Source organism: Zingiber officinale, chromosome 7A, assembly GCF_018446385.1.
Source record: "Zingiber officinale cultivar Zhangliang chromosome 7A, Zo_v1.1, whole genome shotgun sequence".
In the NCBI taxonomy this organism is placed as follows: domain Eukaryota; kingdom Viridiplantae; phylum Streptophyta; class Magnoliopsida; order Zingiberales; family Zingiberaceae; genus Zingiber; species Zingiber officinale.
In genome coordinates this window covers 139860380-139887026 of record NC_055998.1, presented here as the reverse complement: position 1 = coordinate 139887026, position 26647 = coordinate 139860380, and the positions used below count along the sequence as shown (strand labels likewise).

The 26647-nt window shown below is 33.8% G+C and overlaps 1 protein-coding gene across 2 annotated transcripts; it reads left to right on the top strand.

Moving 5' to 3' along the window:
- The first annotated feature begins 484 nt into the window (after nt 1-484).
- On the top strand, nt 485-26623 carry LOC122002877 (protein ENHANCED DOWNY MILDEW 2-like). 2 transcript variants are annotated; one of them, XM_042558244.1, is made up of 19 exons: nt 485-602; nt 987-1426; nt 1514-1610; nt 4734-4781; nt 4885-5063; nt 7790-7889; nt 7982-8080; nt 9827-10074; nt 10161-10244; nt 10334-10750; nt 11027-11180; nt 11273-11374; nt 12886-12978; nt 19990-20031; nt 21052-21162; nt 22529-22600; nt 24396-24514; nt 25125-25188; nt 25276-26623. In XM_042558244.1, exons 2-19 carry the CDS (start codon nt 1008-1010, stop codon nt 26413-26415), a joined length of 3588 nt encoding a protein of 1195 aa, XP_042414178.1. In that variant the 5' UTR covers nt 485-602; nt 987-1007; the 3' UTR covers nt 26416-26623. The 2 variants fall into 2 exon arrangements, with proteins under 2 accessions (XP_042414178.1, XP_042414179.1); XM_042558245.1 differs by having other exon boundaries at nt 516-602; nt 996-1426.
- The last annotated feature ends 24 nt before the right edge of the window (nt 26624-26647 follow it).

Below are 26647 nucleotides of genomic sequence, written 5' to 3'. Positions count from 1 at the left end.
TCTTTTAGTTGGATTATAAGTATTTTTTAAATATATATAATTTTAAAAAATTTAATGTTTGTTGCAAGGTAAAATTATGATTATATTAAAAACATTTAAGAAAAGTATACTGATAATCAAGAAATTGTCAAGCCATTTTGCTCCTTATCTCTCTCTTTGTGAATCTCCTTTTTGTTCTTCACCTCTATCATTTACTCTCGTTCATACTTGTTCAAGTTATTCGGACTAAGCGAGTCACACACAAACTCAACGCAAAGTGTAATAACAAAATAGATTATATTAGTTATTTTTTATATATGATTTTTGATTTTTAGTAAGTTTAATTGGGTTGATTTTTAATTTAATATAAAAATTTATGATTTGGTCTGCTGGTTTATTTCGTTAAATCCGAACCATTGATCTACCGGTTCGTTTAATGGGCCGATGACCCAAAACCTTACGGTTTGGTTCTGAAACTGCGGTTCAATGGCATCGAGGAACAACGGTTTTATCGTGCTCTCAATAAAAGGAATGAATTTGCTCGTCGCCGATTTCTGGAGCAGTTCTCGGCTCCGCTTCGCCGAGGTTTACGCTGATTGCCGCGTCGCCTAATCTGCTTCCTCGTAGGGTTTTCTTCGTTTTTTACTCTTGATTGTGCTTTTTTGCTTCTCACAACTCATGTTCCTATCTCATTCGTAGTTGGATGTTTATCGCATGCTCGAGTCGTTTCCTCTAGCCGGTTTTAGGGTTCAGCCATTTTTTTTCTGTGATTCTTAGAACAAAGGATTGTTGGTCCGGGAATTTATAAGACGACTGACATATTCATTGTACTTGCTCTTTTCTTGTAAATTAAAGAAGAGATTTTGGAACAGGTTCTCAGTTTGCTAGGGCACACTTGGGAAAGTGAAAATATCGAGTTTTTTTTCCTTGTTCAATTGATTTTTATTCACACATTTAGACCTGTATTTTATTTTATTTTTGGTTGTTTTTTTTCATGGTGTTCCAAGGGGTTACAGTTTCCGTGGATAATGGCGTCTCTTGAAGACTCCGATGATGAGGAGGTTGCGCCGCAGTCCGTTGCAAATTACTTTTTTGTAGATGACGATGAGTCACCTATTTCGTTCTCAGTTTTACCTCTCCATTTCGATGACGGGCTGAAGCAGGAAGTTGCGGACAATGCTGTTTTCTTGCATGGAACAACTGATGGTGGCCTTCAGAAAGTCTACAAACAAGTTATTGGCTGGAAGCTGGTATTTGAAGATGTGGAACCCAAGATTATGGTCCTTTCTAAAGACAAAAAGTGGATAAGTCTTGTGAAACCTAGAAACAGTTACTATGAGGACACCATTAGGACAATAATGATCACTGTGCATTTGCTTCATTTTCTGAGGAAAAACCCACAAGCTACAGAAAGGAGCCTTTGGGAACATTTACGCACTGTTTTCAGGTAGTTTTTTTTTTTTTCCAAATTCAATTAAATGTTGTTAGCCGTATTGTTTTTTCTCATTTTTCCTGAGATTTTTGTATTATGCAGCACATTTGAGGTTAGGCCTTCTCACAATGATGCCAGGGAACATGTTTTTCTAATGAAACTATTTAATGAGAGAGATGAAACTTTAGCAAATTCACAGGTACAAATTATATATTAGTCTTTTATCTATGTATTGATTTTGTAATGAGAGCATCCACTGTCTCTGATGATAGCACCTTTTTATGGTAGAAGATAATGACTAATATAGGTGGATGGCGAGGATTGGGTAATCATAGATCCATTGACAGAGCATATTCAATGTCAGCTAATAAATTCTATAGTAAAAAATGTTGAATTGAGTAGAATGAAAGGTGTAAAAGGTAGAGAGAGACAAAATAAACTTTAGTAAAGGTAATAAAAAATGACGTATATGATCCGGATATTATCAGTGATATAACAAATCTTAATTGACAGAAAGAATTCACATATTTAACCCCAAATTAGGACAAACATATACTCATATCAGTGATAATCCTAGCATCTCATGTTAAGTTATTTATGTGGGTTAATTTTTTGAGCAATAAGATCCAATTAAGAGGTACACAGGGAAATTTAGAACACTTGGTTTCGTATCTTCATTTAACTATGTGCTATATTGATGGTATGTTCTCCTATTTGGTTAATGTTTGAAAGAAGACAGTGCAAAGATATTTTTTTATTGAAGAAGATGTTGTTAGACATAACTATTAGTCCATTTGGTATCTTTTCCTTGGTAATATTTCATTTGGCATTAGAGTTTTTAATTGGGTCACAACTACCAGATTTTATCTGTCGTCATAGTAGGCCCATCCGAACTATTCGGGGTTAGCTATACCAATCTTATCTTTCCATTGAGCTCTAGGAATACTATTCAATTAAATTATCTTTTATTATGTCATCTCGAGTTTTCATTAGTCTCCCTTTATCAATTATACCCCTCTATCAATCACACCTTTCATTCTAATCAATTCAACTTGTCCGATTATAAAATCTATTGATTGCCTCTAAATATGTCAATATTGCATACCATCTCAACTTGTTTTCTCGTATTATATATATATATATATATATAAAGCTTCATCTAATTGGTCACCCATTATTGTACCTTTTGTTGATATTTATCTTTTGTAGTATGCTGCACATGCATCTCAACTTATTTTGTCTATAATCAGTTGTTTTCATTTCTTAATGGCTAGTTATTCTGGATGATTTATACTGGGTTTCACATCATGGTTTTTGCATAATTTTTGTTCCCTAATTTGACATTCATCTTATGAAAATTATGGGACAGGTACAACCACATAGTTCAATATAAAAAAGTTGTTTCTATACAGAATATGAAAATGGCATCGTATCACCACTAGATTTTGTTGATTGCAATTTTTTCACAATTGTTAAAATGGATTCTTTTCCACTGTGGATATTGCTCAAACAAGATCAAAAGTATTCTTATTAGGTTCTTCCTTTCACAATTGACTGAAATAGTTGTTTAAGTATGTTCTTACCTTCCAATACGTTTGGTTAAGACAACAAAAATTTGAACATACAAAAGCCAGATTACTAGAGTAGTTATATCTTGGGCATTCTTTCAGTAATAATTGTGGTGTTCTTGATGATCTTTCTTATATGTCCACTTCAGTTTTGTGTTTGTTATGACTTTAAGGAGTTTAACCTTAACACTGGAGGGTTTTATAGCTAGTTTGGATTCAGGTTGGAGAAGATATCTGAAATTCAAACCTAGGGAAGTCAAGGAGGCAGTTGGACTTAGGTAGAATGGAGTGTTAATTGGTGTAGGTGATGGTTGTTGACTTGAATTTGCTCATAGCTAGTTTTAGCTAGCATATAAGTTGATTAAGTCTTGTTGCTTTGGTCAACTTGGATGTTTTGGAAATACAATTGATGTAGGTTTATAAGCAACTAATGATCAAGCAAGTGATGGGTTTGTTCAATGGATTTAGTAGCCAATTTCTTTTAAGTAGGTTGTTGTTGTCTAATGCCTACACAAGACATGCAATGTTGTATCTAGGATGTGATGTCCAGTGTGAATTAATTCTTCTTGAGTTCTTCCCTCAGGGCTCTTCTCCTCCACTCTTTATTCTCCCTACTTGTCTTGAATCACCCCTTTTTCTCTTACTGTACTCTCCATTCGCAACTTTTGATCTTCTACTTTGTTCTCTTACAATTCTTACTTCAATATGCTCTCTATTGAATGTGCATGATTTAACAACAACAAATTCATTGTCACTAGAGAAGATTGGTAAAATGTTCAAACCACCATTATTTGTTTCATGAGCATAATCCATCATTCATTTAAAAGATAATCACCTAATAAATTTGTAAACCTAAAACAATTTTCATTAAGAGAACTAAATTTAAAGGCAACATTCAAAGTCTTTTATTCTTCATTCCTAATTAAAAAACTTTTAATTGTAATTAAAAAGATGAGCGTTAAAAAATCCATTTATGATTTAACGTGAAGCAAACCTTTGGATAGCATTTTAGGAGAACCCATTGGTGACACCTCAGATTTAATAATGAAACCTTAGATGGTCTCTTTGATGATGATATTTTAGAAAAACCCTTTTAATGCAAGCTTTGAAAATCCTCCAAATCCTCCTGCTGACCTGATCATTTTAAAAATTAATCAACTAGATACTAACTATAATTTAGATTCACAAAGCATAACTTAGTCATGTTACCCAAAGAAGCTAAAATGACACATGGGTGTTTCATCATTTTCTTTCAATCTTTTGTGTGATTTGAGAGATTAATTTTGGTGCATCAATTTAGTATGTGAGTGTGTTCATGTTGCATCATTTGCACTTGCTATCAATGTGTGTTTTTGGAAGAGTTTTTTTTCCCTCAAATCATTTAGATTACACAAATATTTTTTGGTTAAATAGTATCTTATTGTTTTGGGAAATTTTCATTTTATCCCCTTAAGTTTACCCTCTTTCAAACCATCTGCTGGAATATCAATATCATTAAACTATCCTGAAGTTTTCAAACTCTTGTCATTCATCCTCAACCAACGTTGTTAATTCATCTAATGGAATAGTGATGTAACAGATATGTTGTGTGTGTCATGTCACTTTTTATTTGTTTGAAATGGCAAGAGTTTTAAAACTCAGGTGTTTTGGTGATTGTAAAACTCAGAGGGTCATTTTGAATAAGAGTATAAACTACAAGGGTTATGAGATTTTTGTTATTATTTAGAGTTCTCTTGATGCTCATATTTGAACAGTTGTTTCAAGGGTTCTTCATGGACAAGCCGAGGAAAAGGTTTAGTGAGGTTGGTGCTGATCATGGTTATATTTGGATAAACTATTTCCCTTTGTATTAGTTTTAGAGTGATCTCAAATCACATTAATTCATTGGCAAAATGAAACTTTCAGGATGGTCAAGATGCTTCTGATGTGAAGCAATCGTTTATTGTTGATGATGATGAGGATGAAGGCCCAAGAGAGGTGGATGAAGGTCCAAGTGATGATGCTGTGAATGAAGAACAAGATGATAACTCTGATTTATATGATTCAGTCTGCGCAATTTGTGACAATGGTGGTAACATTTTGTGGTATGCAGTTTTGTTCCTTTTTTCTTTAAAAAAATTATTAATGCTCATTTAATGTTGTCATGATAACAAAGAAATAAAATATTTCAAAATGTCTAAATAATTTGTGTCACTTTTCTATGATTCAGATCCCTTGATCCCTATTGCAAGTTGCTCATTATATCATATGAAATTAATCCTCTCCATTTTTAGTTCTAATGTAATATTCTTACTCCATTGCCTTTTAGTGCTATTGTTCTATATCAAGAACAGTTTTTTTTATTTAATAAATACAGATCTTGAAACATAGTCATGTGACTTATTGAATTGTTTGGAGTTTGAAATCTTCTACTGTATACTACTCAGTATTTTGTCTCTTGCGCTGTTGCATCAAGCTTTATCTTATCATGCTCAACACCCCTTAACATGCTACAACAAAGGACAAGATGAATTGAGATAAGGATGCTATTTTTTAGTTTGTGTCTATACAGGATAGTAAACTGTATCATTTTAGATGGAACACAACATTTGAACTTAAGTATATATTTGTCATCTCCTTCCTTCTTTCATCTCCCTGTTAATATACGTAGGAACATATGCAAGATATATTGTTTCAATCAAAGATAGAAATTGCGGCACAGTTTGAGAAGTTGAAGCTTCTTGGATGAGATGGTTCTTTTTAAGGTTATGAGATGAAAACAAGAGAGGTGAACCAATTGTTTGATTCCACACAAAATAGGTTGAGCAAATTGAGAGGGAGGGAGGGTAGGAGACAAAGTACATCACGCTATCAAGAAGCTTATACATGACAGTCCATGTTCTATTAGAAAGTTCTATATGAGTGTTTTCCCCTCCATATATGCTGTTACTTTTCTTGATTGAAATTTCAAGCCAAGAGTGCTAGCTTGGTCTTGTGGGAGATAGCTAGAAGAATGCTTAATGCTGATCATTTTTATGAAAACAAAACTGAAGTTTTTTTGCATTGATAGAGTGGCACATAATTATCATTTTTTACTTGATAGAAAAATTCTACTAGATGGTGAATTGATTTTAAGTGAGAGATTCTGACATCAGTGTTTGAACTTGTTATCCAATCTTTAGTTCTGCACACAATATGGCACCAAAGCATTATTGATATTTCATGCTTTGTGGGTGCATGTTGTGATAGGGTGTTGATTACTCTTAAGTTAGGATCGCTAAAGAGGGAGGGGGTGAATAGTGCACCTGCAAAGCAAAATTATTTTTTCTTGCTGTGTTTTAAGCAAGGGCAAACACACATTTGTTAATACATAAGCAAATATAAGAGTATACACACATACCAAGAGACACAATGATTTATGTGGTGCAGAACTCTTGCTAGTCCACAGCCTATGCACACGAAATCCACTAGCTTTCTCTTCTTCGGTGAAATGCCAAAATGGAGAAACCTCTCATTACAACAGATGAAATAATACAAGAAACTAAAGACACTAAAAGCTTAAGAAAGAGAAATGCAATTTTTGTATTTTGTGTGTTTGTGCTATGCCTCGAGCCTTTTGATCTTACCTACAAGCTCTCTTTATGAGGTGCTTTGTTATTCACTACAGTCGACATGTTGTTAGTTCCGGTCGACCAAAACCTTTTCTGATCAACCTCATGGGTCTGACTTGTTTCATTAGCTTCATCCAGTAAAGTGTCTCGTCTATCGAAAGTTGTTATTGTGGCAGCTTCTAGTTGACTAGACACCCTTTTTGGTTGACCGAACATTCGGTTAATCTAGATCTCTAACTGCATAGCCTTCGTTTGATCAGGATCACACGACTGATTGAATTGCCACCTTTTTAGTTGATTGGAAGCCTTTTCCAATCAATTGATCACCTTGCTTGGATCTACTAACGGAGTCGTCTTAGATCACTTGTAAAACATTATTAGTCAACTAAAGTTCCGATGGATTGGATAATCTTTGACTCAAGTCCACTAAAGTCGAGTCCGCCTAAGTTGAGTTCTACATTGCCCAATTACAGATTGACTCAACTCATCTCTCAACAGCTTACCTATGCAACCTTCCACCTAACTTCTCGTCTCTCGGATGCACCGAGTCCTTTGACTCACTTATCTTGCTTTCTTCTCACTTTACCGTTGTACTCTTCTGCTAAGCCTCTTGTCTCTCGGACGCACGGAGTCCTCCCGCTTACTTCCTGTGCTTCCTTCTAACTCGACCGATGTACTCTTCTGTTAAGCCCCTCGTCCCTTAGATACACCGAGCTCCTTGATTCTCTTTCAGTGTCATTCTTTTCGCATGCTTGCGTCTTTTGCTCTAGGTACATCCATCTCTGATTTTCCTCGTCCTCTAGTCCCTTAGATGTCCTATACCATCTTTTTTTTTGTACTTCAACAGACCATGAGTTATCGAGTGATCCTGTGTATTCCTAAGTTCCAGTACAATAAACACACATTAGGTAACAATGCACGACCTAACTTAAATCCTTTTATCCAAACATTAAAATCGTGGCCAAATAACTTGGGGTTCCAATGATCTCCCCCTCAACCATCGGGGTACTAACATGCTTATTATTTTTTTCTTGTAAGCAATTGCTCTATGAGTCACACATGCAAAATAGCATTGTATACCAATTATGAGTCACACATGCTTATTATTTGGGTAGATTTAATAAAAGATTGGTCCAACATGATGCATTCCTAAGTTTTAAATTTCTAGATTTCTCTATCTTATTTTGTCTTTGGAGAGCATGATTTAAACTATAATGCAGCTGTGATGGACCTTGTTTGCGTTCCTTTCATGCCTACAAGTCAGCTGGAAAAGATTCATTGTGTAGATCTCTTGGTTTCGCAACGGCAGCAGATGTTGAGGTACTGTTAATGGACTTTTCAGGAATTCTGTTAATGGACTGCTCTCTTCTTCCTATGGTTTTCTTATAATTTTATTGTAAAATTTTACACAGTTGATTCAGAACTTCTTATGCAACAACTGCTTATATAAGCAGCATCAATGCTTTTGCTGTGGCAAACTAGGCTCATCTGACAAGACAAATGGCGCCGAGGTAATATGGTATCTTATAATGGATTTGTTTTTTTTAATTATACTTCTATGTTTGAACAATTTTGGTTCCAGTCTGATACTGCTATTCCCTATAAGTGGAATGGGATGTTGATCTGTATATTGGGATCTCGTTGTTGCCATTTCTTTGTTCCATACCTATTATGCAGCTTCCAATGCAAACAAGGTATTTCAATTTTTATTGCGGTGTAAAACAGCTGCGCGTGTTTAATTTATGACACGAGATTTGAGCAATATCTATACTGTTACTAGCTAACTAGTTGGATTTTATGACACACTAAGCTTAGTATGCTTTGAACATTTAATTGATGTGAGAAGTTAGTGAAATGCAAAGATCCCAATTCCCAAGTGTGAGTAACTTGCAGGATTTTTTTTTCCTTTTTCACATAATGTCTCTGAAATTTAATTATTTCTAAATGCCCCCACCAATTTATGAATGCTAAATCTTTTACCCATTAGATCTTGCTAGTTCTTTTTTGGTGGGTTGGGGGAACTTAATTTTAAAAAGTTGTGTGATTACATGGAATGCCAATACACTACAATTGGTGCACAGTTTACCACCCAAAAACGTCTATTTCATTATATATATTTATGTATAATCTAGTTGATATGGTTTAAACTAAGCTGATGTTTATAGATAAGAATGTTCGTCCATTGTTAATTAACTCAATTATCACAGATGTAGCTAGACTCTCTTCCCTATATAGTTTGGATTCCATGGATTCATACCATAAGATCCTGCAATTTAATTTCACTATTATTACTCACAAATAAAGTGAAAAATTGGACACTTGTTTCTCAAATTTGAAATAAATCTTCAGCAGCCATCTAACTCCAAAATATGTTTAAACATGTGAATATTAGAGCGGAAAAAACTTTATCCTCATAAGCAAAGCAGCATACAAGTTCATGACAAAGGCTTAAGCAAAACATCACCTTAGGTTCTAAATCATCAATCTATTCTATCATCATCAAACATCATATTTCCAAGTTCCAAAATATACTAGATATCATACAAATTTCTGTATAACAATTAATAATAAGCTTCAAATAGGTCATGGCTGTCAACATTCAGCATTTTCATCATCTTCCATATGTTTATTATAACTCTTTAATTCATCCTTCATCCTTTGCGTTTATAATATCATATTTTCTCTTCTTATTCTAAATCAGTGTCATGAAATTTATTAAGTTAACAATCTTCGTCATCGTCAAGGCCGTTTCCACCGCCACTTGATTGCTCTTGGTTTCTGTCTTCTACCTCTTTATGTTGAGTAGGATATGCTATGTCTCAAACAAAATACTCTGCCACAACCTGTAGGTGTAATGCATAATGCTTTTAGGCTGAAATATCAAATATTTGACTTGAACCTACATTACTATTCAATTTAACTTTTAGGGAACACCTCTAATTCCGTATGGATCATCCTATTTTCACTGAGTCTACTTGGTATTTACAAATTCATTTCAACTTCTGATCTGGTTATCTTCTTGTGACTTTGTTTGGTCTTCTTCATATCTATTCTGTCTCTCCTGTCTTGTGTTTATCAAGAGAGTTGCAAATGCTGGCATGAAGAGGTAGCTGTAAGTGCATTATTTATTATGTTTCTCTGGATATTGCCAATCTCTCATTCTATTATATTGCTACTTGTCTCAAATGCATGACTTTTGTATATCACTTACTAATAATAATTCATTATTTCCTTCTTTTTTTTATTTGCTTGTCTAGGTATATCCTTGTGTTTCTGCAACATGCGGTCACTTTTACCACCCAAAGTGCGTTGCAGAATGGGTTTTTCCTCATAGTGAAAGTGAAGCCTCTGAGTTTCAAACAAAAATAATTGCTGGGGAGTCCTTTGCATGCCCTGTTCACAAGTGTGTTGTTTGCAAACAAGGAGAAAACAAGGAGGTTAAAGATATGCAATTTGCAATGTGCAGAAGATGTCCAAAATCTTATCACAGAAAGTGCTTGCCAAGGTAACTCTGTGTTTTATGCTATAGAGATGGATCATGAATGAGATAAGAGAATGCATTTTATTTTCTTTACTAATTGAAAATTGCAGGAAGATAGCATTCGAAAACAATGAGGATATCGAACAAAGGGCTTGGGATGGTCTTCTTCCTAATCGAACCTTGATATATTGCCTGTATGTCTGTTTTTGTGTTCTTTTCCTGGTTCAAGAACTTTTGTAAGTTCTGTTATTTTACTTTTTCTTTTCCCTTTTTTCCTCTCCAGAAAACACCACATCAATGAAGAACTGGGAACTCCAATTAGAAATCATATTATATTTCCTCAAAATCCAGAGACTAAAAAACGTTTAGATTTGCAAAAAAGAAAAGTTAAAGCATCGGCAGAAAAGAAAAGTATAATTTCTAGTGAGTTGAGAAAAAACCAGGTAACTTTAAAGTCAGTCAAAGTGGCTAGTTCAGAGGGAAATCGCTCCAACGAAAAAGTTGCGAGGATAGTTGTTTCTCAGAAGAAAGAGCAGATGTCAATTGCCAGTTCACGGCATGAACGGGGCAAATATGAGAAAACTATTGCCGGCAGTAAGATTCCTGTAGAAGAGTCAAAGCGCATAGCACCGGCCTCTTCTTCCATAGTTGCAAAAAGACCAAGTTCATTCCCTAGTATAGATAATGAAGCAAAAGCACGGTAAGCCTTTGTTTTCCTTTTGGCCAAAGAATTGTTTCAAAACTCCTCATAATGCCATGATGCTATTTCAAGTGAGTTTTTTTTTTATACAGCTAATTCTGGCGGTGAAGGAATTCCCTTTGCCTGAGTCATTTTTTTTCATATAATAAATTACAAAGTATCTATCTACTTCATTCCACATAACATAATTTGATACTGTCTGTTGTTTCTAAATGTAGCTCTAATTATTGTCAACCTAGTGACTGATATTTTTCTAATATGAATACCATTGTGAAGGGCTTCAGAGATATTCAAACAGGTTTCATCTTCTTTAAGCCTGGAAGATATAATTAGAAAATATCCAAGGCCATCTACTCATTCATATGGCAGTGGTACAAGACACAATATTGATAAGAGCATTACGCTAGGCAAGGTTGAGGGTTCTGTTGAGGTACATAATTGACCATAAAAGTATCTGAGCCAAAGTAATTGTTTTACCATTTTTTATTTTTCAAATTAATGTGGTTAGGATTCTGTTTGTAGGCTATTCGTACAGCATTACAAAAGTTGGAGAAAGGAGGTTCTGTGGAGGATGCTAAAGCTGTATGTGAACCTGAGATACTAAGGCAGATGATCAAATGGAGGGTATTTACATCAACTTAACATTGTATGCTTTGTATTCAGTATTTTTAATGTGATATAGATCTCAATCAATTGATTGATACCACACAAAAGATCTATAATTTCATCTTGAAGCCTTTGTTTGTCCTAATTATTTGAGGTATGCTATATGTATGATGGATTTTATCCCTCCTTTGTGCTTGATGCATTGCTACTAGAAATATTCAATTTAATTAAATTATTTTTATTATGTTAGGGTGACTTTTCTTTGGTGTTTTACTTCTAACTTCTTAGATCTTCCTTCCTTTTGGACTGATGCAACTCATTTAACTAAAGATATTGTGGGTCATTTTTGAATATGTCCATATATCATCTCAAATAAATTTCTCTTGTTTTATCATTTGTCAAAGATACTTCTCATTATTCTCCGATAATTGTTGTTAATGGCGTTATATTTCCTTTTTAAATAACCTCACAACAGCCATATAAGCAATTTCATTTCTCCATTAAAATTTCAAATGTAGTTTCTGTAACTCAAGAGTCTAATACGTAAACTATTGATGGTTGCATGACAACTTTATAAAATTTTCCATTTAGATTAAGGAGTACACAACCATCCAAGAATGAAGATTCCAAAAGTCTCTATATTTTTAACTATTCACTCTTTCTCCCTATTAATGATGCCTTTATCGAATAATGAACGTGAGGTATCTAAAATTGTCGCCTTGAAAATTTTCTTTTCTTTTACATTCATCTTATCTTCGTTTTTTTCCCTCAAACATACATTTCATATATCCAATGTTCATTTTACTTAGTACTTAATGCATTTAATTTTGATTAGTGCTGATGTAAAAATTACTTGATAGTTAAAACATTTAGTCTTTTTTGCTTCTCTCTCTCTCTCTCTGGTTTTCTTTTATTACTATTATTATCATTAAATTTTTTTTTATCATTATATCATTACATCTCCTTTCACTTTCCTGTACCCTTTCTCAGGTTAGAACTGTTTTCTCTAGAGAAATCTTAGCCAATTTGTTTGGCCCTTGTAGCTTCATTGGATTCCAATCAATTCGTCTGGACGTGAGTTGATTTTGTCAGTTTCCTAAGATTCTAGTGTACCACATAACAGTGTCCTAAGTTGCCTGATTCTCAACCAAAATAGGATCCTTCTTTTCTGATTTCTATCCATCTTAGCTGATCCTTATTGGGATTGTTTGATTATGACAATCTTGGATCTTTTGGATTTTCCCCATTAAGAATGCTTTCTCTTGCATTTTTTTACTGTAATTAATTTTGTTCACGAATGTTTATGTACTCTGGCATTGCCATACGTCAATATTTGTGACAAACTTTATCTATTCTGGGTGGGTCTGATTCTATTGTATCTATTATGGAAGGCATTGTTACTCTTTTATCATCAAATAAGTTGGTTGCAGTGGCAATGATTCTATAGGAGCATTATTTAAGCTTCAGCTGTAGAGATTGAGAGCCTGATTTAATAAAGATGATCTTGACGTTTGGTCTCTTTCTTTCAGGAAAGGCTTAGAGTTTATCTTGCACCTTTTCTCCATGGAATGCGATATACATCTTTTGGTCGTCATTTCACTAATGTAGACAAGCTTAAACAGGTAAGTAATTTACAATAGTTGTGCTTTGGTGCAGTTAATTGCATCTGATACATGATACAATAGCTTCTTTGCATTACTCTTCTCTCTATATCCACATCTATCGAAGGTTTAAAATCTCGACCCGTTCTGATGTATCGATCCCAGGCCGGAATGACACGGTTTCGGTATATATATATATATATATATATATAGTAATTATTAGATAAATATATTTATTGTGTATAATTTAAAAATAAGTTATATTGATTTTATATAAGTTCTCCATTATTAAACAACTTAATATTGTTAGAAAAAATAATTAAATATATTTTTTTAATGAAAATTGATCTATCAATAACTCGAATTAAAATTGTTACATCATAGTATGTTACCTTACTAATACTAAAAGGAGTGACGTGAATCAGATGGAAGAACCATGGTTCTTGTACTATTTTGCTTAGGTAACCTTTATAGTTCTCCAGTGTACAGATTAAATAATTATTATTATATAAATTAATGCAAAATATTATTTTATATATAATAATTATATAATTAACTATTTATTTTTTAATTAATTAATAATTTAAATAATATATATTTAAAATAGTAAACAAATACAAAATAATTAAAAAATCAGAATATAAATTTGATTTATTAGAATTTTTAAATTTTTTTAGAATTAAAAAAAAAAAAAACATTAAAAACAATTTCAGAATATTATTTAATAAATTTTTTTATGTTTTTAAATTTAAAATATATTTGTTATATTTCATTGAGATAATTTTATTAAGGTTATTGAAAATCTATTTCAAATATCACACTTAAGTAGTAATTGTTTAATTTATTTAAATTGGAATATTAATTTTGCATAGTCACCCTAAACCTAAACGCCTTATAACCCTAAACCTAAACGCCTTAACGCCCGCGTGTGCTAGAAGTGTCCCCTGACGCTTTCGGCAGCGCTGGATGTGTTCCGCAACTCTTCTGGCAATGCTAGAAACGTCGCGTCGTGACGCCTTTGGCGCCTGTGAAGCTTCAGGTGCCCCATGACGCCTTCAGCGACACTGGAAGCGTCCGACGATGCATCCTTGCTGCTCGTGACGATCGCTCGTGACGTGCTGGTTTTGCCTTCGACGGAACGGTAAAAACCATCCGTGCTAGGTGACACGGAACGATATTTCATTTGCTACATCTATCTACATCTATTTTAAATGCTATTTCTACTATATGATTTGGAACTATCACAAATGTTTCAAGCCCGAATAAAGGAGGGTGACATTAGATTACCATCCAATGTTAAATTATGACAAATGTTCAATGAAAAATCAATTAAATTATTGTGCTAATGCGAAATTATTTCTCGGAAGGAACGTATTGCAGGGTCTGACTATAACGTCTTGGCTAGAGTCGTCAATTTGGGTTGGGTCCGTCGGGTTGACCCGCCCCGCCAAACAATTTAAGCAGGTTGAGTTGGAATTTTATCAACCCAAGCCCGTCACGGGCCGACCCGCCTAGGCCCGCGACCCGCGCGGGTTGGCCCGCGATGAGCTTGGGTTGGCCCGCGGGTTGAGAAACACATATAAGCTAAATTTTTTGTCAATTTATTATCTTTCTTTGTACTAATTTTGAAATAAAAATAATACTTTTTATCCCACATAACTACTCGTTTGTGTTCATTTATATGTAAAACACATGTTTATGGATACATTTGGTTAATGAAACATTTATGAAGTAAAACGTTGAGAATATAAAACACATTTTATTTTATTTTTTAAAAAATTAATGGGCCGCGGGTTGGCCTGCCAAACCCGCAACCCGCCTTAGATTGGGTTGGGTTGGAAATTTTTCAACCTGCCAAGTTGACGGGTCGGCCCGCCCCGCCCCGCCCCGCCAAATGGTTGACCCGCCACGGACCGACCCGCCCCGCCATGGGTTGGCTCGTTTGACAGCTCTAGTCTTGGCAAAGACTGCTATATCTCTAAAATTCGGGTGTAGTGGTGAATATGTAAGACTTCGTGTTGCAAGATCCGACCGTAATATATCAGTAAGGACCACTACATCTCTATGAGAACTTGGGTGTAATGTTAAACATGCATGAGTTCTCACACCATAAGTTGGATAAGAACAAATATAATAGGAAAACTAATAGTTTAAGATTTGGAACATGGAACATAGAAACTCTCACTATAAAATAATAGAAGTAGTAGATATGATGATTAGGAGAAGAATTAGTATTTGTATGTACAAGAGACAAAATGAGTTGCCGAGAAGACAAAAATGATAGAGAACTCGATTTTTAAGTTATAATACATAGGAAAGAATAAAACAAGAAATAGAGTGGGTATTTTTGTAAATAGTTCATTAAAGAATGAAGTTGTAGCAGTTAGAAAGGGGGATAGAATTATAGCTCTCGAGATAGTAGTGACGAAAGAAACTATGAACGTAATTAACATATATGCAACTCAAGTAGGATTAAATGAAGATACCAAATTAAGGTTTTGGAATGACCTAGATAAACTATTACAAAACATTCCGTCAAATGAAATGATTTTAATAGGAGTCGATCTAAATGATCATGTCGGAGTGAAAAATTAAGAATATGAGTGGGTACATGAGGTATGGGTTTGGAACAAGAAATGAAGAAGGGAAAACTATATTAGATTTTACGATAGCATATGACCTTATACTAGATAATATCTTTTTTAAGAAAAAAGAAATACACTTGGTCATTTTCAAAAGTGGGAATAATAAATCACAAATTGACTTTCTTATGGTTAGGAAGAGGGATAGAAAGATTTGTAAAGATTGCAAGGTTATCCTTGGAGAAAACTTAACTATCCAACATAGTTTAGTAGTGTTGGATATACCCCTCAATTATAGTATCAATAGAAGGAATATACACGACTCCTAGAATTAAGTGGTGGAAGTTAAAATATGGAAAGAAAAATATATCTAAGGAGAAGGTAGAAGTACTAAACATTTGGTGAAATATACGGTGATTCTAATACAACATAGAATAAGATGGTATCAAAGTTGAAAGTAGTAGCTGAGAGTGTACTCGGTGAGTCAAATGGGCATGCACCACCAAGTAAGGAATCTTAGTGGTGGAACGAGAAAGTACAAGAAAAAATGAAGGAAAAACGAATAACCTATAAGAAATTATTTATATATATGTAAGAATGAGGAAAATTTTAAAAAATATACAGAGGCTAAGAAAGTCAGGGAGGCTAAAAAAGTAGTGAATGAAGCAAAGAAGAAACTTTGGAACAGTTATATCAAAAATTGGATACCAAATTTATGGGAAAGAGACATTATAGAATAATTAAAGTGAGAGAGAGAGGAATACAAGAGATCTTATCCAAATAAAATGTATTAAAGATAAATGCAATAGGGTATAAATGGAGAAATAAAGGAGTGGTGGAAGTGATATTTTTATTAATTTTTTAATGAAGGTTTAGATAACAACTTAACTTAGGTAATTTAAACAGGTCAAATGAATATAGAAATTTAAATTTTTATTATAAAATTCAAATGTCAAAATAGAACAAGTTTTAAATGAGATGTAAAATGGAAAACCCGTTAAACTAGATGATATTCCGTAGATGTATAGAAGTTTCTAAGTAAAACATAGGGATATTAAACTAATGAGTCATACCATGAAACTTTAGGAAAGAGAAAGGAAAAAGATTAAGGAGATCACGATCACTGAAAATCAATTTGGGTTTATATCTCGAAGGTTCCGAATAAAAGCTATACATTTTCTCAGGCAATTAATTGAAAAGTATCAAAAGCAAAAGCACGATCGACGTATAGTATTCATTGACTTAGAAAAAAATTATAATAGAATCCCAAGAGAAATTATATGAACAATTCTAAAAAAACAAGGTATTAGCAGTATATATTGAACTATTTAAGGATATGTATGATGATCTAATGATTAGAGTAAAGACTTCAGGCGGATTAACTGAAATATTTTTAATAAAGATAAGGTTACATCAAAGATTAGCTCTAAGTCCCTGTATGTTTACATTAATCATTGACGAACTCACGAGACACATTCAAAATACAGTATTGTGGTGCATATTGTTTGCAGATGATATTGTTTTGGTAGATGAAACATGTGAAGGTAGGGGTGTCAATTCTGGTGGGTTGGGTGGATTTGGGTCAAGTTAAAGATCAATTATCAAAAAAAATCCCAACCCAAACCTGAACTCAACTCGAAAATCCTAAACTTGAACCTGGATAACCCGAATAACTCGTCCAACTTGAAAAAATCTTTGTTTCTGTTATTTTCCTATAATTCTTTACTTTTATCTCAATATTTTATCATTGTTATACTACATTATGTTATTTATATACATAAAACATCTAAAATTTGATATAAACAAAAAAAATCCTAAATTTAGGTCAATCGGGGTCAACTCAAACCTGCCCCAAAACTAAATCAACCCCAAAACCTTCAACCCGAACCTAATTTTTTTCAGATCGACTTGGGTAGGGTTGACAGGTCGAGTTCATTTTTGACACCCAAGGAGTAAATGCTAAACTAAAATTTTGGTAGAAAATACAAAAAGTGAGGTTTTAGGCTAAGTAGAATATAGACAGAATATATGAAATTTAAGTTTGACAATATTAGATATAATGAGATAATTGTTAAGATAGGAGATAACGAGTTGTATAGAATTGAGAACTTTAGGTTTTTAAGATCATTTTTGCAAAATAGTGGAGAGACTGATAGAGATGTCTTACATATAATACAAACAGGATGATTGTAATGGAGGAGGGCGTCAGATGTCGGGTGTCGGGTGTTATTTGTCATTGGAAAGTACCTTTAAAACTTAAAGGGAAATTCTACAAAATAACGTTTAGATTTGCTATGTTATATGACGTTAAATGTTGGACTATGACTAGAACACATAAGCAGAAACTAAGAGTTGCAGTGATGAGGATGTTAAGGTGGATGTGTAGGCATACGAGGATGGACAAAATAAGAAATGAGAGAATTTGAGAGAAAGTTGGAGTTGCATCTATTGAGGGAAAACTTCGAGAGATGCGTTTAAGATTGTATAGACATGGACTTAGACGATCAGTAAATGCTCCGGTTAGGTGATGTGAAACTATGACAAATACACATATCAAATGAGGAAGAGGAAGATAAAAAAAGATTTGGTTAACAACAATAAAATAAGATAAAATTTATTTAAGTATAGATAATGATATATTAGGGGATAAGAACCCAATGATGTAGAATGATCCATATAGGCAAGCCCACCTAGTGGAATAAAACTTAGTTGTTGTTGTATTTCTACTACATGATTTTTACTGCATGGATACCATTACCTATCAAGCTCTATCGAAAGCAATAAAGCTAGATTTTTTTTTCATCAAGTACACATATATCTTCATAAAACTAGATTGTTTATGAATATATAAATGTTAACAAAATTTCAAGAAATACGTGAATCAAATAAAAATAGATTATTCTTTTCCTGTTTCTAAGAAACAGATTATTTTTTTTCTTGTTTCTAAGAATCACTGATTAACCTTTGCGTGAGAATATCGTTTATTTTCTTTTCCCAAAACCCACATTAGCAGAAGATTCGTGCACTCGTCGTTTTTTTCCTCTCAAGGAGTCAAAATAAGACTAATAAATAGCTTTTTTTTTGTAAACATTTTTATTTTCATGATGCAAGGAAAAAATTAATTTTTAGTGAATCAAATACATCTTAAAGGTTGTGTAGTATTGTTGAACAACAACAACAATAAATCTTAAATAGTATAATTGAACAATAATAACAATCAAAGCCTTTATCCCACTAATTGGAATTAGCTATATGGATTCTCCTACGCCTCAAATCTCAATCTCCTAGCATATCCTCATCTATATTTAAATAAATTTTATCTTGTTTTGTTATTGCTAACTATGTTTCTTTTGTCTCCCTCTTCCTCTATTAATGTGAGTATTTATGATGGTCTCATATCTCCTAATTAGGACATTTATTGGACGCCTTAGTACCTATATATATATATATATATATATATATATATATATATATCTTAAACTTGTTTCTTGAAGTTTTCCCTTATTAGACATTAGCCCGACTTTCTCTCTTAATGTTCTCGTTTATTATCTCCATCCTTATATGTCTACACATCCAACTTAACATCTTCTTCTTTGCAATTCTTATCTTTTGTTCGTAGCATCATAAAGTGATATTTTATTCTTCTACATTTATATAAATACATTATATTGCATTCCTTCATCTACCTATTAATTGGCATGTTGGTTTGATTATGAATTTCTATCTAATTGACATATGTAAATATTAAGTTAAATGGCTACATCAATTGATGAGATGGTGTTATTGGATTTTTTTTTTTGTCTCCCACTATTAAATTACCGTAAAGGAGCATAAAAGTATGTGTGTGTATATATTTCATAATACAGATTTTATTTTAACATATTAATTCGAACATCATAGCGGGAATACAAAATTTTTGTCTTGCATTATGTAGTTAACTCCACTAATGGGATAAGACTTTGTTGTTGTTGTTATTGTTGTTGTATACATTGCATTTTGTATGTATGCTATCAAATAATGTATTTTAGTTCTATGTTTTATTATGTATAATTTTTATAGGAACTTGTAATTTTTACACCATGTAACTAGTTATTATTCTGAGATTATCACCTCCTTGGAGAAAATCACATTTCCATGTTCTTTGAGCAAGTTATTACAAGAAAATATTATCTGGATTCGATATTCTATTGTAAATTTAGTACAGCTAATACCTGAGATTATTAATGTAAACTAATAACATTGGAGTTAATTCTTGTGGGTTTGTGTACGTGTGCAGTTTTAGTGATTCAGATCAATAATTAACTTCCTACCTTTATAATGCAAAATATCTACATGTCTGATTTTTTTATGTCATTAAGTGGATAATTACTGGGTTTCCTTCCTATGTTATTTACTTCATTATGTCGATGGTACTTTCTTTTGTCCTCATTAACCTGCTCTTTTCATGTAGATTGTAGATAAAATGCAGTGGTATGTTCAGGATGGTGATACGGTAAGTTTCTTGTTGGTCGTTGCAGTTATGAAAGTATTTTATTAACTCTTAGTTTACCTTTATTTCATTCAGAAAGATGTAATGAGTCTTGAAGTTAGCTTATGGATTTGAGCAAGATTTTGGGAAGTAGTTCTGCTAATTTTATATGTTGGTGGCTTAAATTTTGCTCTAGAATTGTCAATGTAGTGACACGTTGTATGGGTTGTTATCACATGCTCATAGAAAGAGAGATCCACCACCTTGAAATGATTACATTTGGATAATTTTACTTCGCTACTTTAATATGACTATACTTTTGATGTGGGTTCCCTTCATGGGGAAAGCTATCATGCCGTTGTTGCAACTTGACATAAGACTGTTATGAATAGAACTTATACATAGAGGAAACAAGTAATTAAGTAATGAGTAAAATAGTTCAGCAAGTTATCATAAACTAGTCTAGCACTCCTCGAGTTGGAGATAGATATTGATTATGCTCACACTGATTATATAGTTTAGTTTAATGAAATCTTTTTAAATGCATGAAATTATCATCATATGCTTCTTCGGTAGAGTGGGCTGTAAAATCTTCTTAGAAAGAAATACCTCGCAAATATAGTGACAACCAGGCTGTCATGGACCCCCAATCTAGCATGGCCTGTGGCATTTATCCCCTCCTAGGTAACTTTCCCTTGAGCTAGGCTCTTATTTTGTAGGCTTTATGGAGACCTAATTTTAAGGATACAGTGATAATAATTTTAAAATAAAACTGAGTCTGACTGTAATATGTACACCTTTGTTTGTATGACTCCATCTGTTGAAATTTCTGCTATGTATAAATTATATTGTTTGCACCTTTAGTTTAATTTGTTTTATGAGAAGATGATCTTCCCTATAATCTTTGTCCTTCTAGCCACAGCTACAAAATTGTGAAGACTAATATGTATTGCCATTCTGATGGCTTAATTTATTATTGCAGCATAGAATGATAGATCCCCTCCTAAAACAAGTCACCTCTTTAATGTGTAAGCTTATCTCCAGGTGGTTGATTTCTGCTGTGGTGCTAATGATTTCAGCATTTTAATGAAAGAAAAGCTTGATTCTGCTGGAAAGAAATGCAATTTCAAGAACTATGATATCATACAACCGAAGGTAAGAAGTGAAAAATAAAAATGTCTTCTTCAGTTTTCTTTTTTGATCTTTGTAATATGTACTTGCTCTGATATGTATTCTACCTATGTTTATATAATTGTAGGCATGTCACTTCATGTTTTATTCCTCAAATCTCAAAGATTTTCAAAGACTTCTTTGAGATACCTCTGCTTTCATAAACTAGTAGTTTCGGGTCCTAAATATATCTTTGCTTGGCTACATGTGCTGGGCCAATTTTACTCTTAAGTGATTTTGTTCTCTCTTTTTGTTAAATGTTGTATGTGCTGCATTTTCATTTTTTAGTTAAAGAACATTCATCAATTTTAATGTTTGTTTGATGCAGCAAGTTATTTGTAAGCTGGGCAAAAGGTAATGTAGCTTGAGAAATTGTTTTGGCATAGGTCTAGTTAGCACTTCACACAACTTGACTAGGTTTAAAGTCAGGTTTTATTGTACAATCCCAAGATGGAGAAATCCATGGAATGCATCTTACAAAAATAGGTAGATTTTCTTATTTGCCTACCCTTGCATGTGCACATGCTATGTGTGTTGGTAATTTGCCTTTTGTAGTGCTGATGGAGAAATAATTTTCTTTTTAGGATATAACATGAGTACCATTATCGTATTACAGCTTATGTCACATTAGAAATATAGAAGTCACTCAGTAGCTTACTATAATCTATCAGAATAAGAAAAGTGAAATTTAACCTTAGACTTACTATGCATAATAATAAAGAAGCTATGTTAGACCCAACCAGCCAACCAGTTGGGTCTGTTAACATCAGAACTTACTGAATTGTGATGAACTAGAAAGAATGTATGGTTCATTGAGCTATGTTGATCAATTTGAACTTCTTTGCACTATAATATGTTCTGAGGAGGAAAAGATAATGAGAAAACACGAACAGGGAGGATGGCCATGATTGATAGAAAATTTTCATAATCTAATTGATCACAATTAAGATTCTTTTACCTTGTGCAAAATTCCATCATACATTGGTTTCTAGTTTGGAGTAACATTTAGAATTGTGCTGCTGCCCATTCTAAACCTTGGTGACCTAAAAGTTGTTCCGGCATTTGTTTGATTGGCTTGCACTGAGTCATGGAAAAAAGCTCTTTGCTTGGAGAGAGGAGATTGTTTTTGCAATTAGACGAAACTAGTTTAGATTGAATGCAATTTAAAAATGCCCTGTTTGGATTAATTTGGTTAGGAATGGCTACAGAAACACTTCTCAAGTAATTATTACAAAAGTATATTCTTCTCTTTCATTTTCTTTATGTAGTGGAATCGTTTGCCGACTTGAATATCTATTTGTATTGCTATGTTAAGTTTCTTGTACGACTTACCAATGATTGTTTTTCACAGAATGATTTCAATTTTGAAAGAAGAGACTGGATGACTGTGAAACCACATGAATTGCCGACTGGATCAAAATTGGTAAGATATTTCACAAGTTTAGAAGAATATAATTATGTTTTTGTAATTAAAAGAAAACTATTACACCACGTATAGGATTTGACCAAATACCCAAAAAATAAATACTTCATTTGGGAACTAGCACTCTCTCAAGTTGGAGTATAGTTATTATCTATGTCCAACTTGTTAAATACTAATGGAAAAATAAACTGACATAACAATGGAATATTATTATAATGGTCGAGGGTTTTCATGAATGCAATGATCTAGATCTTCAAAATAGTTGATTGCCAGACATGATGAAAAATCTTCTTGAATTTATATCTTCTTCCTTTATTTGCTCAAATTAAGGATACCCTAGGATTCTGAAGTTTTTATAGACAAAGTGATAAATCATGAAGGGTTGCAAGAAAAATACTTATCTTTGTGATGGTGTTAATATTGTTGGAAAAATATTATTCAAGAGAATGAGGATGATGCTAGAAGAGAGACATTCTCTAAGTAGGGGTAAAAAATTAGAAATATCCAGCCTGAATTGAATGAAAAAAAGAACCAAACCAAACCAAAACTTGAGGTTTTCTTGGGTTTTAATGGTGTTTTGTTTGGATTTTGAAGACGTGAAATGTATTCTGGCTTTGGGTTAGGTATTTCGGTTTTTATATAAAACTAGAAGAAACTGACTCAAGCCAGTTAGTTATTTATGTAATTATACATATGAATATATAATTATGTATTATATAGTTATTAATTATAAAGTGGTAATGAAGACAAAAATAATAATAAATGATCTGTGCATTAATTGTATTTTATCCTCACCATAAAGTGACAATTTTTATAAAACCTAAAATTCCCAAAAGAAAACGTTCAAAAATTCTGAAAAATTCAGAAACCTGAAAAGGCTGAAATCAGAACCTGCCTGAATATTTTTTAGTTAGGATTTTTTTCTTGTAAAATAAGGTCGGGCTTTGGTTCATGCATTTTTTATGCTCGAAATGAAACTGGTTCAGGTCCAAGAAGGTATCCTTTTGTAGTGAGTCAATTGAGGCTATTTGCGCACATGAAGGGTTCACTGTCAGAGCTTCACTTGGGTAGCACTCCAACTTGATATTGGTCCTTAGTTCCTTTCCTATTAGGGCGTGTAAGATTGTGACAACCAATCATATAGGGTGTTGGATTAGAAGTTATCATGAAGGAACAGGTAGCTATTGTAAGTTGAGATGTGCATATGCTAATCGAAGGCAAAGATGAGCTTGTGGGTGGGGCACAGGAAGTAGTGTGGATGTGGTAGGGTTGTAGGGGCTGCTTTGAGTTCTCAATCGGATATGTAGGTGTTTCCTGGTGACAAAGTGCATAAACACATGATTGCTAGGATTACTCCTAGTTTGTGGTCTAGTGCAATGATCATACGAACAAGTTTGTGCTTGAGAGGGAGGTGCTAAGTCAGGGCTTCATGGTGTTTGCTAAATTAGCTAACAGAGAGGGTAGAGAGAAATGATACTTTCTCATTGTTGAAGGAAAAGGGGAGTGAGAAAGAGTGACTGTTGGGGAAAAAAGGTGGAGAAGGGGGAAGTCTGGATTTTCAAGAGGGGAAGGGAGGCTATGTCGTCATATCAAATTCACCTGTCTCCCACTTAAAGCATTGACAAGATTTTCCTAAACCTAGAAGAGTACTTATATTCATACTAAATGAAGTAATAATGTTATACTACCAAAAGTAAATACTCTTTATTAAAAACACATCATATGTCTATCAAGTATAGCTCAGCAAAAGCTGTATTACTTTCCATTTGTCGAGTTACTTAAATCTTTGAAACAGATCATGGGTCTCAACCCCCCTTTTGGTGTTAAAGCAGCGCTTGCCAATAAGTTCATAGATCATGCACTAAAGTTCAAGCCGAAGCTGGTTATTCTTATAGTTCCGAAGGAGACTGAAAGGTACATTTGTTAATGGCCAAAAATTAGAAGGGAGCCCCTTATTTTTGTTATTGTTAAAAGGGTGCCACATATTGAAAATATATCAGAAGGGCACTCCATCCCTTTTTTCATCCACAATATCCTTGTTCCAGCATTGTTGTAGCTGTGTTGGTTAAAACTGCTACGAGCAATTTTGGTCAAACTGTTATACACTGTTTTACGTAGGTCAAAACTGGTACGTGTAATAGTTTTGACTAAAATTGCTACAAGATTGAACTGAGAGCAATTTTGACCAAGTTGAAATAAGAGTATTGTTCATATAACAGTGTTGCATGTGTAGTGATTTTGACTTAATTAAAGTAATTTTGCTCTATACTGTAATAGTTTTGACCAAACGTGCTAAAATAGTGCTGGAATAATGCCCATATTGAGATGAAGTATAGGATGAAACACCCTTCTGATGTTATTTTGGAAAAGGGCTGCCCTTTTGAATTTTGCCCATCTTTAATCCTTATCATCTTGTTTCAACTTTTACTTTTTTGGTATCATCTTCTTTCTGCGTATTTTTCTTTTTGATATTATCTTTGGAGTAAATTTCTGGTGTAATGTTTCATTTTCTCCTTATTAACAGACTTGATAAGAAACAAAGTAAATATGATTTAATATGGGAAGATAGTCAGAGTCTCTCAGGCAAGGTATGTAGACATCTGGATTGTCTGGTGTAAAGCATGAGAATGCCTTTTATGCCCTTGAGTGACCTGTATCTAATCTTTTTTCTTCAGTCATTCTACTTGCCCGGCTCTGTTGATGTGAATGATAATCAATTGGAACAATGGAATTTGAGTCCACCTCCATTGTATCTGTGGAGCCGTGACGATTGGACAGTGAAGCACAAAAGAATAGCTGCACGCCAGGGACACATAGTCGAAGACCAGGGGCCTCCATTCGGAAAAGAAATTTTATCAGAGAAGCTAGTATATAGTCTTCCAGCAGAGGACCATATGGAAGCTGAAATTTTGGTGAGGGATGCCACTTTAGAAGAGAAAAAAGCTAGAGATGAAAATCATAAAAGCTCTGATAGTACCAAGAGAAAGATCTCTCCCGGACATGCTAGCACTGTTTCTCGTAAAAGGAGAAGAAAGAAAAAGGGTCAGGCGCAGGAAGAGAGGAAGAACAATGTTGAGTTATCAGACATGAGCATCTCACCCGATCAGAATAGAAATACGCCAAGTCATCTTCCATTAGAACCATCATCTGTAGCTCCACCGGAAAGAGACTCACATTTTACTTCTGGAGTAGAGTTTTCTGTTAAAGCGGGAGGTAATGACATTTCCAAAAATCTTGTGAATGACAACATTGATGATATTGCTAGGAAGTACACATCCCCAGCAGCCGGAGAAAATATGTTCAATCGCAATCAACATAGCTGGCAAAGTGGTGGGGTTGGTCACTATGATTATGGAGCTCAAACCGCAGAAATACGGCCAACACATCATGATAATAGAGACCCCCTGAGTATGAATACTTATTTCAATGAGATTCACAGGTATGGTACGTCATCAGAGTCCGATATACGGGCACAGATAAGGTTATATGGTTCCCAAGATCAGAATGAATGGTTGCAGAGAGATAGAAACTCCATGGTTGTTTCAGATGCAGGTTTCAGACATTCTCATCTATACACTCCCCCTTCCTATGGCCCTGCATTGTCAGTAATGGATCGGTATGCTCCACATCTTGATATGACAAACTATGCAAGGCCCATTAGTCAGGTCCCGTTCGGCCAGTTTCCTGGAAGAAGTGATCCATATGACTACAACATCCATGGAGCAAGGAGGGACCAAGCTAACTTCCCTGGATTTCCACCTGGACCACATTCATCTTCCACCGGTCGAGGCAATTCTGGTGGTTGGATAGACTAATCACAGAAGTTTTAACAGATGCTGTTCGTTGTCTAGTGGCCGACAAAAAAAGAGTTATCCAGTTTTGTCTGCAATATCCACTGCTCTTTTTGCTCTTTTAATGTCAGATGAGCTGTAGTTGTGCTTGATCTCTTCCAACTTGGTCAAAAATACCTTATGTTTATCCGTTAACACTCTTTATAACGTGTAGAATTCATATTAACATTCACATGGTGTTTGCACACTTGTGATG